General features: G+C 34.8%; 1 protein-coding gene across 2 annotated transcripts in view; it reads right to left on the reverse strand.

The window, feature by feature from the left end:
- Nucleotides 1-3,124: 3,124 nt before the first annotated feature.
- Nucleotides 3,125-13,080, reverse strand: part of LOC118276214 (delta-1-pyrroline-5-carboxylate synthase) — a 28,813-nt gene continuing 18,857 nt past the window's right edge. For both annotated transcript variants that reach the window (XM_035594451.2, XM_035594450.2), the window contains exons 4-10: nucleotides 12,817-12,924; nucleotides 7,320-7,490; nucleotides 6,694-6,882; nucleotides 5,978-6,176; nucleotides 4,889-5,893; nucleotides 3,933-4,070; nucleotides 3,125-3,469 (exon numbers count right to left, since the gene is read on the reverse strand). In XM_035594451.2, coding sequence (XP_035450344.2) covers nucleotides 3,348-3,469; nucleotides 3,933-4,070; nucleotides 4,889-5,893; nucleotides 5,978-6,176; nucleotides 6,694-6,882; nucleotides 7,320-7,490; nucleotides 12,817-12,924 — 1,932 coding nt within the window. In that variant the 3' untranslated portion in view covers nucleotides 3,125-3,347. The remainder of the gene's footprint in view (nucleotides 3,470-3,932; nucleotides 4,071-4,888; nucleotides 5,894-5,977; nucleotides 6,177-6,693; nucleotides 6,883-7,319; nucleotides 7,491-12,816; nucleotides 12,925-13,080) is intronic.

The following is a 13,080-nucleotide window of genomic DNA, read 5'->3' on the forward strand; positions in this document are numbered from 1 at the left end:
TTTTTTTTTTCTGTGGTTTTTGTGTGGTGTTAGGGTATTCATTACAAGTGTTTGTTTTTACGTGTGTAACTTTGAAGTAAACTAAACAACTAAATGTTTTTCAATTTCTGTACGAGATTTATTTATTTATTTAATGGAAATCCAACCATGCCAAACAAATAGTGGCAGAATAACGTTAGATAGTCAACTATAGGATTGCACGGATAAAAAATACTGTATTCAGAAAATAAACAAAAAAAAACGATATAACAAAACCAATTTATGTAAACCCAACAACATTATGACATACGGCATTAAGTTCGCCTTAGGTACCACTATTCTGTTGAATTATGTACGTTAAAGATTAAATAAATAAATAACATAATATATTAACCAACGTCATGCCTTTTATCCCCGAAGGGGTAGGCAGAGGTGTACATTACAGCACGTAATACCGCTATACAATGTACACCCATTTTCCCCAAGTAATAGGGGATATGAGCCTAATATTTTTACTATTCAGCAATAATATAATTACAATTATTTATATTAATAAGATCCTATATCCTAGCTGTCTATACAAAGCAGGCTCAACCGATTCAATCGCGTAGATTTCCGTTAGCAAGAGATAAAGTTTCGTAGGAAACAAAACGATGCTGTCCGGGTCTAGATACATACAAATAACCGACACGTTTGTGTTACAATCAGCAATTTGTACGGTTTTTCGTGTGTTTTGATATTGTGTTATTGGTGTTACATATCGTGAAACTTTTATGCGGTTCGAGATATTTTCCTGAATAACAAAAGTGATTATCAAGAGCTTTAGGTATATCACATAATTGAGATGAAAAATCCTAATTCTAAACTAGTGAATAGTCATAGATCTTGATTCTTGTTACATTGATTTACTTTTTTACTCTTTTTTTATTTGTTTGCTGCACGATTGGCGCGGTGGCTGGTGGCCGCGCAACGTGTAGCGGGTTCGATTCCCGCACGGAGCAATTCCTTGTGTGATCCACAAATTGTTGTTTTGGGTTTGGGTGTCATGTGTATGTGAACTTGTATGCTTGTATGCATCCACGATACAGGAGAAAATAGTGTGGGCAACGTATAAAAAACTTGTTTCAAAGTCAAAGTCAAATCTTTTAATACAATTAAACCATAAATAGGTACTTTTGAAATTACACCTACTTTTTACTATTTGTGTTAAAGTCCCATGTAATAGGGGGTGAGCCTATTGCCATATACTTAGCACAATTCCAGACTCAGTAATTGCTGTCGTACAAATGTTACAATATTGACTATTACTTTTGCAGTAGGCGAAAGACCAAATGTGAAGTTATGTGGGTGGATGTAACTTTCGTTGTTATTAACTCCATTTTGTATCAAGGGATATAGAATGGGTTTCTTTTTATTTGTCTTTGACTAAAAGTAAGACTAGACCCATCGTGGGAGAGTCATGCTTCGGCGCGAATGGACCGGCATGACCGGAGTGATATCATGGCCTTGCAGAAAACTGACGTGTAACAATGCTTGCGTTGTGTGAGTGAGGTTACCGAAGGTCCTATTGTCTCCCGATTCCTTAACAACCCTTAAATTTCTAACCCCCAAAAATCCATCAACGCACTTGTAACGACTGTGGTGTTTCGAGTGTCAATGGACGGTGGCGATTGCTTACTATCAGCAGGATGTTAAGCAATCATCCGTATGCTCATTTTCCGGCTTGTAAAAAATAAAATAAAATACATTATTTAAAAGCCTTCAATCATACGTCATACATATTTTTTTTACTTTTATATTTTATATTTATTACTGTGTAGTTACTTACGTAACTATATTTCCAAATTCTGTGCTTTAAGTGTGAAAATTTTCAAATCCATTTCAAACATTCAACTAATGAAGGTTTGGGTCCCGCATTTTGTAGGAGAGTAGACGAACTCTCAAACACATACCTTATTATATACCTATACTTAGTTAGCCCACTCGTATAGATAGAACTTTGTTATCTAAAATAATGTAAATTTCCCTTAAATTAGGATCTCTAGAGGGACAAAATTGGGTGCGAAACACGTGTACGAAACCTTCCTAATCATTGAACATACCAGTTCAACCACCTTTAAACTTCAATAGATTTTCTACTCTCAAACAAAACAAATAAAGTTGAAAATCTAATAACGGAACTTGTTAAACTAAAGTATTATTTACCCGCTTGTCTCGTTCAAAATTATCTAATTTTAATCAGTAACTGAACAATTGGTAACTTTCCGAAGCTCGTTCAAACTTTATATGGCTTGGTATGTATTCAACAATATGCTAAATTAATAACGAAAACCCAGGTTTCCTGTTTCATAATCCTATTAATTAACACTGAAGGAAGCCTTTGATAAACAATTATGGTAGTTATCACGTTCATTATGTTATTCAAATTCGTTTTAGAGTTTGTTCCTCCCATTTACTTCATTGTAAAGTCGGATGTATTTTTAGACAAATATTTTTTTCCTTTAAAAGATGAATGGCAGCTGGTCTTAACAGAAATATGGCAGAAAAAATTGAGGCTTATAACCAGCAGTGTTCTGAGAACTGATGTTCAGTTTTTTGGTTTTCGAATTCCTAAAGGCCTTTGGACATCTGAACGGCATAGTAAGGGATGTCCCTTACCTACATATTTGCTGATGGATATTGAACCGTATTCATATAGAAATAGAACACACATTGCAATGCTTTAAAATGATGCCGTGAGATCGAAAGGGATTTCATTTTGCGGCATTGAGATACCGTAGCATACAGCTGTAGGCATCGGCAAGCCAAAGACTCAGGCGCTCACTGTTACATACCGTAAGGTAAGATAATCAACCAACAATCATCTTCAATCCCTATTATTAACCTGTGCATATTATTTTTCTTCTGCAATAATCGATTAAGTACAACACTCGATCAATCGCAACTGAAGACTAAAAGTCTTCCCGAGGCATGCTTTGTCGTGGCAGAGCCCTGAAATGCCACAGAATCTAAGCGGCTAGTGTACAATAACTAACGACAAACATTTCTGCCATACTAATCCAAGGCATACGGCAGAAGTAGGTCTTTCCTGATTAACATCGACTTATTGGACTTTATAATTTATTGTTCCATGATCAAACTAAACAGTTTTTTAACAAAAGATTTTATTTAATTTTATCAATACATTTTTACAACTTATAGTAGATAACATTACATTACATTGCATTGAATTATTTCGACATTTTCGTACATTTTTTTTTATTTCACTTTTATTTATTTTCATTATCACTATTTTATCTCTTAACAAAGAACTCTTTGATTCTTGCCCAAAGAGTTTTAGGTGGTTCGTCAATGGTCGTTTTATTTAGTCAATTCACAGGGAGGGTTTCATGAAGCCAGTTCCTCTTGCCCTCATTAAACTCTGCAGCAGTGTGGTCAGTACCTTCCAGGATCCATTTGGTAGTCAACAAGCCTTCAACTCCCACAGGACCTGGAAATTAAATATTATTTATTTAATTTAATTTGAATAAAATGATTGGTTATTTTAAAAAAAATGGCGCTTTCTACGATGTTCTCTTGTAGGTATTTTATGTTTAATATTTTTATTTTATTTTTAGCCATGATCGTCCCACTGCAGGGCATAGGTCTCTACCCTCCTTCCATTCCTCTCTGCGTAGAGCTTTCTGCATTCAAGTTACATTTTATATGTTTTTGTTTTCGTGTTTACACACTAACACACTAGTGAATCGCAAAACAATACTTGTTGATACATTTTTCGTTCACAAAAGTAATAATTTTTTTACAGAAAATCAACCTACCCTTTACACACCATCTAACTACCAAACCAGCCCCCAAAATGTGTAATAAAATCCTTCAAACCACAATTTACTACAACATCTAACACCTAGCAACAGTGCACTGGGGAATGAGGTCATATAAAAGTTTTATCTCACCTCTAGCGTGTATCCTGGCTGTGGAGATACCAACTTCAGCGCCGAGGCCGAAACGGAAACCGTCGGCGAAACGAGACGACACATTGTGGAACACACATGCGCTGTCCACTGAGCGCAAGAAGTGTTTCGCTGATGAATCTGGAATAAGGAAAATTTTTATGTTTTAGTATGAACTTGAGTGAAGGGGAGTAACGCTTCGGCACGATTGGGCCGGCTCGACTGAAGTGACCGTCTCACAGAAAACCGACGTAAAACAACGTGTGTATGAGTGAGGTTACTGGATGCCCAATCCACCCAATCCCTGATTTCCCAACAACCTTTAAATTCCTAACCCCTAAAGGGCTGGCAACGCACTTGTAATGCCTTTGGTGGTTCGGGTGTCCATGGGCGGCAGCGATTGCTTACCGCCGGTGATTCGTCTACTCGTTTACAAGATTATACTATAAAAAATTAACTAGTTAATTTACATTATACATACATATGTATAAGCTCTAATATAGGTAGTTAGGTAGTAAATCTTTTAGATGCTAATTCAATTGTACCCCAATATAAAATTACTCCTATCATAAAAGGACAACCAACAGTTTTACAACACGTCAAAATCCACTTCATTCATTTCATCAGTCATAGGAAACGTTTATGACCCTGTCTACAAGTTCAAGTGCAAACAATATCTGTGGAGGAGCAGACGATCGTAAAACAAGAGAAGCAAATAGATAAAGTAATCTATTTGTTAAAAGTGGTGCTGATAACAATGGCTTCCAAAAACATAATAAACATATCATGCGTCAACAAACTGCTCTAGCAATTAAACATGTTTGCCTTGAAGTAATCAGTGTCATTATTATAATAACTACTTCCCTATTTGCTGATAATGTAATTAGTAACAGAGACGGCACAGTCATCACATAGCTTGAGGTAAATCTGAGGTAAGGTATTAAATAAATGTCACTTACCATTTTCTGTTACAATCACATCTGTGTGTGAGCTGCCGAATTTGTGTATATGGTCAATAGCATCATCCATGTCCTTGACAACTTCAATGCAGCACTCCAGGGCACCATATTCAAACTTCATGCTTCTCGCAGGTGGTGGACCGAAAGTCAACTGACTGGCGAGTTTAGGACCAGCATGTATCTTAACACCTTCCTTCTTCAACATATTGCAAATGTCATTGAATAGATCATTAGAAAGATGGTCTTCGTGAATCAATAAAGTTTCCATAGCGTTGCAGGCAGCTGGGTAATCACACTTGGCATCACGAACAATCTTCAATGCCTTAATTGGGTCAGCGTCTTTGTCTAAGTACACGTGACAAATGCCCTCAGCGTGACCAAGCACAGGAATATGCTGTGATTGCTTCTGAATATTTCTTACTAAGTCAGATGATCCTCTAGGAATAATTAGGTCTATATGCTTTTCCATTGAAAGTAAATCGCTAATTTCTTCCCTAGTTGACACTAGAGAGATTGCGTCATCAGCACCAACACCTTTCAGAGATTCTTTTACTAATCCCATGAGAGCTTTGTTAGAATGAGCAGCTTCCTTTCCACCCTTCAAAAGAAGACCATTGGCGGATGCCATGGCTAAAGCAGCTACCTGAGGCAACGAGTCAGGCCGAGATTCAAATATGACTAGAAGAACTCCAATGGGAACTGTTACTTGCTGTAGGACTAAATTCTCAGCTAGTTTGGTTTTCCTCAACACTCTGCCCACATTTTCGTAACTTGAGTCAGCGATCTGCTTGAGACCCACAGACAAAGTTTTCAATTTGCTAGGGCTTAGAGACAATCGGCTTAGTAAAGGTTTCGCTAGTCCACTCTTAGTAGCTTCTTCCAAATCTTTTGTGTTTGCTTCTAGAATTTCTTCTTGTTTGTTCACTAATAAATCTGCTAATGTGTGAATGGCTGATGCTCTTTCTCCGGGTGAAAGTTTTTGGAGAACTCTGCTTCCAGACCTCGCTGGAAATATAATAAAATCATTAATAAACTTATTAAAATATTTATTTATTGCAACAATTCTATCCTGAACATTATTTTACATACCATTTTCAGCCAAAACATCAACGGATGACGCTGCAGCTGATGAAGTGACACTGTCTGTGAAGAATGTGCCGACTTTTCTTCCATTAATGATAGTCTTGATAGCCTTTTCTTGCATGCCATTGCAAATAACAACACTGACTCCACGAGCCATAGCCCAAGTTGCAGCATTTACTTTGGAATCCATACCTCCGGTACCAACCTGAATAACAATATCATTTTAATATTTTTTCTTTTGAACAAAAAATAAGTAAAGTATTTTCTGTATTACACACAAAGTGCGTAGGCATACACCAATAGATATTTGTTCTCAAGTGAAATAGTATGATAAGCTACAAGGAACAAGTAGTAGAAAACTTTTCTCGATACAAGAATTATTATTAATCCAATAAAAAAGCGTTTATCTGAAGATTGTAACTACCCTTAAAGTTTTTGCGTAGGTTGCAAGTAGTACCGCCTACACAGCCACAACAAGCTCAAGTTTTCTTTTTCTTTTGTTAAAAATACCGTCGATAGCGTTATGCATATTATTAGGATAAGCCTTTCCAAGAAATCGTATTGTTTTGATAACAAATTCTATACAAAGCCAGTCTATTGACGTTTTTCTACATTTTATTTAAGCACTTCTGTCATTCCTATCGACATTATCATCTACTGGTGTCTAGACACCTACGTCGGTGGTTTATTTATTCTTGAAAAAGTGGTCCTTAGCATCTTACCTTTGACTTTTGTCCAAATTGCACTTGATCTCTCTCCTTCGATGTGTAAGTATGCATCATTCTGGCACCATCTTCCCAAGGAGGTTTGTTGTAGATGCCATCAACATCTGACATCATGATGAGCAGGTCTGATTGGATCTCCGCAGCCAACAGCGCAGAAAGACTGTCATTGTCTTTTATGCCTATGCCCTAAATATTAAAAGGTTTACGATGTAGTAAAATTATTGGAAATTCAGCAGAATTCTTCGATCATAAAATGGTTAAGGTCCAGTGGGTCGTGGTTGGCGGAAAAGATATCGTAATTAAAATATTATCTAAGGGCTTATGTGATCGGGTAGTAAAAGTTAGTTTCTTGGAAATAAATAGTTATACGTACAAGTAGTCTCGTTGAATGAGATAGTTCTAAACGCAGTTGTTTGTACGTAAGCATATACGAACAATGCCATTTTTGCAAAAATACTTACGATATTTTTAACAAAAATAAAAATCTTCTAGGAAACAACAATAATTTTCTCACGGATAAAAATACCAAAATATATTTTCTCTCCTAATGAACATAATTTCTTTAACACCGAAAGAGAAATATGAGCCATAAAGCTTTAGATGGAAGACACAAAATTGCTTACCTTCTTCCCAGTTCCTGGTACGACGGTGTCATCATGGATGTACATGGGTGGGCTCACAGCATCGTTAGTGTTAACAATAGGTACTATGTTCAATGATATCAATTCTGATAATGTACAAAATAAATTCTTTCTCGTCTCCTCGTTATAGAAATCCGGTTTCGTTACAAGGACCTGTGAAAAAGGAAATATTGTTGTTATTATTATGTCTCTGATATTTTTTCTTATAAATTACCCTCTGTTATGACGAGTAGGAAATGTTGGTTGGATTTATTTAAGACTTTGAAATATTGTGGTAGAATAATGGTCTGTCTGTTGCATATTACATACATACATACATAACCTCATGCCTGTGTCCCATGGGGGTAGGCAGAGACAATGGAACGCCAATTGCTACGAATCTTACATACTTCTTTCGCTTCATCAGTCTTTAAATGTATGCTCGTCGGTTAAGAGTACTTCTTTAATATATCGCTCTATTTATTATAGTCCCATTTATATCCTCCTTATATACTTTCTTCGTAAATCTGCTTTCATTCATCCTTTTTACATCCAAACCATCGTAACATTATTAAGGTAGGATAATATAAGAAACTACTAATAAAGATATGACATAACATTACGACATGTTTTTATTCAACTACTTGATTCGAGACTTCAAATACACCACATGGTAGGTAAATGTGTACCTTAACTGTAATTCCTAATTTCCTTTCACAATTTTGTCACATTTCCCATTTCCCTATTGCCATTCACTGAGCTTAACCAGACTGTTGACTTTTAATATAGGATGCGTAATTTCAATCACCAAAATAATATCGACGTTACTAAAAGAAATATAGAGAACATTTTTAAATGTAAGAACAATGGATTTTCCTTCGTATCATTTTGAGGACGTGTATCGTTCCGGCTTTACTCCGAACAGAAAACCGCTTAAGGCAATTCCAGCGAAAGACATATCGAATCCTTTTAAAATGACGACATCCAGTTTCGCGCGAAGATAATGCGATAGTTTTTGTTTTAATTTCTTTTCTATTCTATTCTTTTACAAGAAACTTGCATGTTATGGGTACCTACATACACTAGTATACCTCTACCTATTTTGTAATCTGACATCCACAATTTGACTTTGTTAATAGTCATTTCTTTTTAAATGGCAACTGAGTCTCCAATACATTGTTGTCGACTATACTGCCAGTGTCTAGTGGTGACGGCAAATATTAGTTCACGTTGAATTCATTTTATATTGTTTCTTTTTCCTAATAATAGTTCATGTTGAATTCATTTTTATATTGTTTCTTTTTCATATCTACTAGAAACTGAAGAGAGACTAGAGAGTCCAAATGGCTTCATAAAGTCTGAAGTTCTATTAATTTCAAACTATGTCTAGTAATTAATTATTATACCTACTTCACACATATATTAAAAACAACACATACCTATTAATTTCAAAGTTTTAAACACATCCACATTCTAGTACTAGAAACTCCATTTTACATTATCCATTTTCCATGAAAATTCTCAAATGGGATTATTAATTAAATTGTTTTTAGCCGCTGTTAGGGGCTGCAGTTTCGAAACTAATCCTGCACCACTTTTTGTGGACCGAGGTAAATGCGGCCAGTTCCTGATTTGTTCGCTAGAGCACGTCTGAGCACTTTTTGTTCTATGTGTAGGTGAAATTTTAGATGGGTTTTGTTACTTTGTATTATCTACTTTTTATTTGGAGAATTAAGGTTTTGTTTTGAGTGTTTCATTAGGTGATAATGTTAGATTAGCCATCTCTTATGTAGACACGTACAGAAGTACAAAGTCAAAGTCAAAATTATTTATTTCAGATAGACCAGGAAGACACTTTTGAACGTCAAAGCAAATTTAATAATATTAACAATGTCTGTCTGTCGGTCAGTCCTCAAGTGAAGCTATTTGCTCGTTCCAAAGTGTAGATTCCTATGGAGAAGAACGAGTAAGAAACTCCATAGGTTACTCTTTTTCAATACACGTACGTTTACACTACCCTCCTTCCACTCGTCTCTTCGTAGAGCTTTCTGTGGCCAATCCTTTTCATAGGCATCAAGTTCATCCCGCCATCTCCTTCTGGGCCTACCGCGACGTCTATTGACGGTACAAATTTTCTTTTGCGTATAACTTAAAAACATATACCTATATACTTTCTAACCTATCACATTTCTAAATGCCACTTCAAACTTTCCAGTCGTTTCAGTAATTCATGCAAGGTGAAGTGTAGGCTATAATTAAACTTTGACATAGGTGTACTAGGTACAGCTCATAGTGAACTTTATGACTATGTCAAAACTTCTGATACGTCTGCTCGCCTGGTATGAATTATTTACTAGGGAGCCATTTTAGTTCTTGTTACATAGATATTTTGTGAACCTTTTTTGGGTCCATTGTCTCTCTGGGTATAAATAGGATTAAAACTTGGACGAATATGACAATTTCTATTTTACATGGTTTTGGTATATATTGTCTAGGGAAATTTTTATTACAATGTTTTCTCTAGAAAGCTTATTTATATTTGTGTATAATTGACTAGATACTGACTGACAGATTAATAAGTAGGTAATGTAGTGTGTGATGTAAAAGCGAACTTAATATTCTTTCGACAAAATTAATGTTCTACAAAAAATACACTACCCCTAGATAAGTTTTCCAATCAATTACATAATATATATTATACGTAACTTCGCGCCTGTCTCCCATCTAGAAAGTATGGGTGAAAACAGATTTACGAAAGAAATATACAATGCGGATATGAACGTGGCCGTTAGTAGAGACCGCTCTAGATAGACATATAACGACCAAATTGGCGATATATTTTAACCAATTCTATCTTTAAAAATCACAACATAATAAAAACATATTTACCCAATAATAAATTCAACATTTGCGTGTAAAGATAAATAAATAATTTTTACTTTTGCCTAGACCGATATAACAGTCGGAACGCGTGTTCATAAAGTATGTAATTTTTTTTATACGAAACACGAAACGTTTTTGCATAATTTTACATTAATCTGATGTACGGCTACACATCGAGCTATACAAAACCAGTGTATCATGGTCTCACTTTGTATGGTCTACCGCACATTCGACGATCATTTTATACTGGTTGTACAGCTGTATACGCTCTCTAGTTCATTGATACAGCTGTCATAATTATGACTGGCAGCGATAAAAAACAAAAGAACTCATTTCATACTCGTTGCTCTTTTTTAAAAAGAGAATATATTCTGTTTGAGAGAAAATAAAAAAAAAGAAATTGCCGCCGGTTTGACTGTTAGGCCAGTATCTCAAATAGCTTTTGTTTTTATTTTTTTAAATAAAGAATTTTAGTTTTATTAGAGTGATTTAATGAGATTTCACTTTCATAGTCATAATCACTTTTTTAAATGTAATTTACTATTATTTGAAGGGAGGATTTACATAAATATTATCTACTTATTTCATTATTAAATTATGTCATTTAGTTGACGTATTTAGACGTTAATATAAATATATTTAAATGATGAATTAGTTTGCTCGTCCACAAACCTGTCATATTAAATAAAGAAAACTTTTTCTATTAAGTCTTAATGTATTTTAGGTTGAAATGGAATTATGATAATTCAATAGACTTGTTTTGACATTAACTACTTAAAATTTTAAATACTTACTTTAAAAACTTAAGTAAAAAGAGATGATTTATTTCATATTTTTATAAATTTATTGAATACATGATAAACAGAAATAAAAATCTCGAATCTCTTGAAGTTTCTATCTAATATTGAGACTATACGATATTAAACGATGCTAAAACCTTTTTACTCGTTAACCGATTGGACTGTAAGTGACAAATTCCGGGAATTGAAAACATTACAACGATACAATTGTACAATGGTGGTCACATGCGCTTGACCACTAGAACTAAAACACTAAGTTAATATTTGCTCACACCTAATGAGACACGCGCTGTAGCCCCGCTCCATGACCTTAAATTAGGGTTAACGCGGTGACTGAGCAACTGGCTGCCGCCTCACGTGTATTCGTTCGATTCCCGCACGGAGTAACTCTTTGTGTGCTCTACACATTGTAGTTTTGGGTCTGGGTATCATGTGTATGTGAACTTGTATGTTTGTAAACGCACCCACGATACAGGAGAAAATTTGTTAGTAATGAAACGGGGTTATAGGCGGAGCCAGCGCTAGTACAAGCAGCTGAACAACAGTAAACTCACCACTGACTAAGGGATTACAGGTGCTACGTCACTTAGCTGCGAATTTATCGCTTTTCTATTAGATACGATATTTATGTGGAATGGTTTAATGTTTTTACTGGGTTCTAACAATAAAATTTTAAAATGATCAAGCAGATTTGTCCTCCACTGTACATAAGTACAATCACTCGATTTATAAGGCAGCTTAAGTACATAAAATGTTATTACAAAACAGTTATTTACTTTCATCTTGCCTAGACATTTACAATTAATTATTCAAAGAAAATGTTTTCAGTAACAATCCTATTTAGTTACATTATTATAACTAGAATGTTTACTCTTTGAGTGTCAGCTGACAACAAAAGAAAATACATCGCTAAACTAATTCAATATAGAAAATCTTATTTTATTTGAAAGAAAAACCCATTTTCTTTTGTCTTTAGTAAGGTTAAACTTTTGTTTTGATATACTCTACTTTACTAAATTTAAAAACTATATTAAAAGAAGTTTTTACTAAATCCACAATTAAAAACTCGTTATTAATAAGTCTATGAAAACAAAAGAAGATGTTTTATTAATCGAATTTGGAATTGCATTTGTTTCTAAATAAAAGTAAAGTTCAATTAAAAAAAAGTTGTGCACATATTTTTTAGAATTATAAAGCTTTATGTCTTTATCATACGCTGTCATCAATCAACTTTTTGAGTATATATTTTTCTTCGATGACAGTGCCAAATAGAAAATCATTATCGTATAAACAAAAATCTTTAAACATGAGCGTTTTTTTAGGTTTTTCTCAGCCAACGTTTTTATTTATTAACGTTGATAAGTCTGCGTTTAGCTTCCAACCCGCTTACTGCCAGGACAGCGAACCGAAGATGTGGCTGAGGATGGAGCACACAGACTTAGAAAGTACCTATTTACTCTGACCTTGAAAAGACCCGGGTTATATTTCTCAGGAAAAATAGAAGCTGGCAGATTGTTTCATTCCCTGGCTGCATGAGGTAAAAAATAACTGGTATATTTAGTTTTTAAGATTTTTTTCCTTTACTGTTTGTTCTTTTTGTATTCGTTTTATTTGTCTCTTATGGTTTTATTATTTTTTGTCGAATTTAATTTAGAATAATAATATGAAATGTATTACGATTTGGTGTAAAGACTGTAATGTTATACTATTTTACTTTAAATAAATAAATAAATAAATGAGGCAACGTTCAGTTGGTATGAGAAACCTTCATTCCCAATCGTCTCTTAGGTAATGATGATGACTTATAATCAGCTTACCTGAGCAATCTTCACGTTGTACTGCGAGAACATGGCGTCATACATGGACATCAGCTCCGATTGACCAACGGCCGCTGCCGCTCGAGGGTCCAGAATGCTGCCGGCATCCTGAATAAGGAAAACAAAGAATTAAGGCATACATATTACATAGATAACACATTTCAATGGCAATAGGCTCACCTCCTATTACATGGGACTTACAACATAAATTGTGAAAAGTGGGTGTACACAGTGGCATTACATGCCATAATGTGCAGCTCTGCC

The sequence above is a fragment of the Spodoptera frugiperda genome, chromosome 31 (assembly GCF_023101765.2).
Source record: "Spodoptera frugiperda isolate SF20-4 chromosome 31, AGI-APGP_CSIRO_Sfru_2.0, whole genome shotgun sequence".
Classification (NCBI taxonomy): domain Eukaryota; kingdom Metazoa; phylum Arthropoda; class Insecta; order Lepidoptera; family Noctuidae; genus Spodoptera; species Spodoptera frugiperda.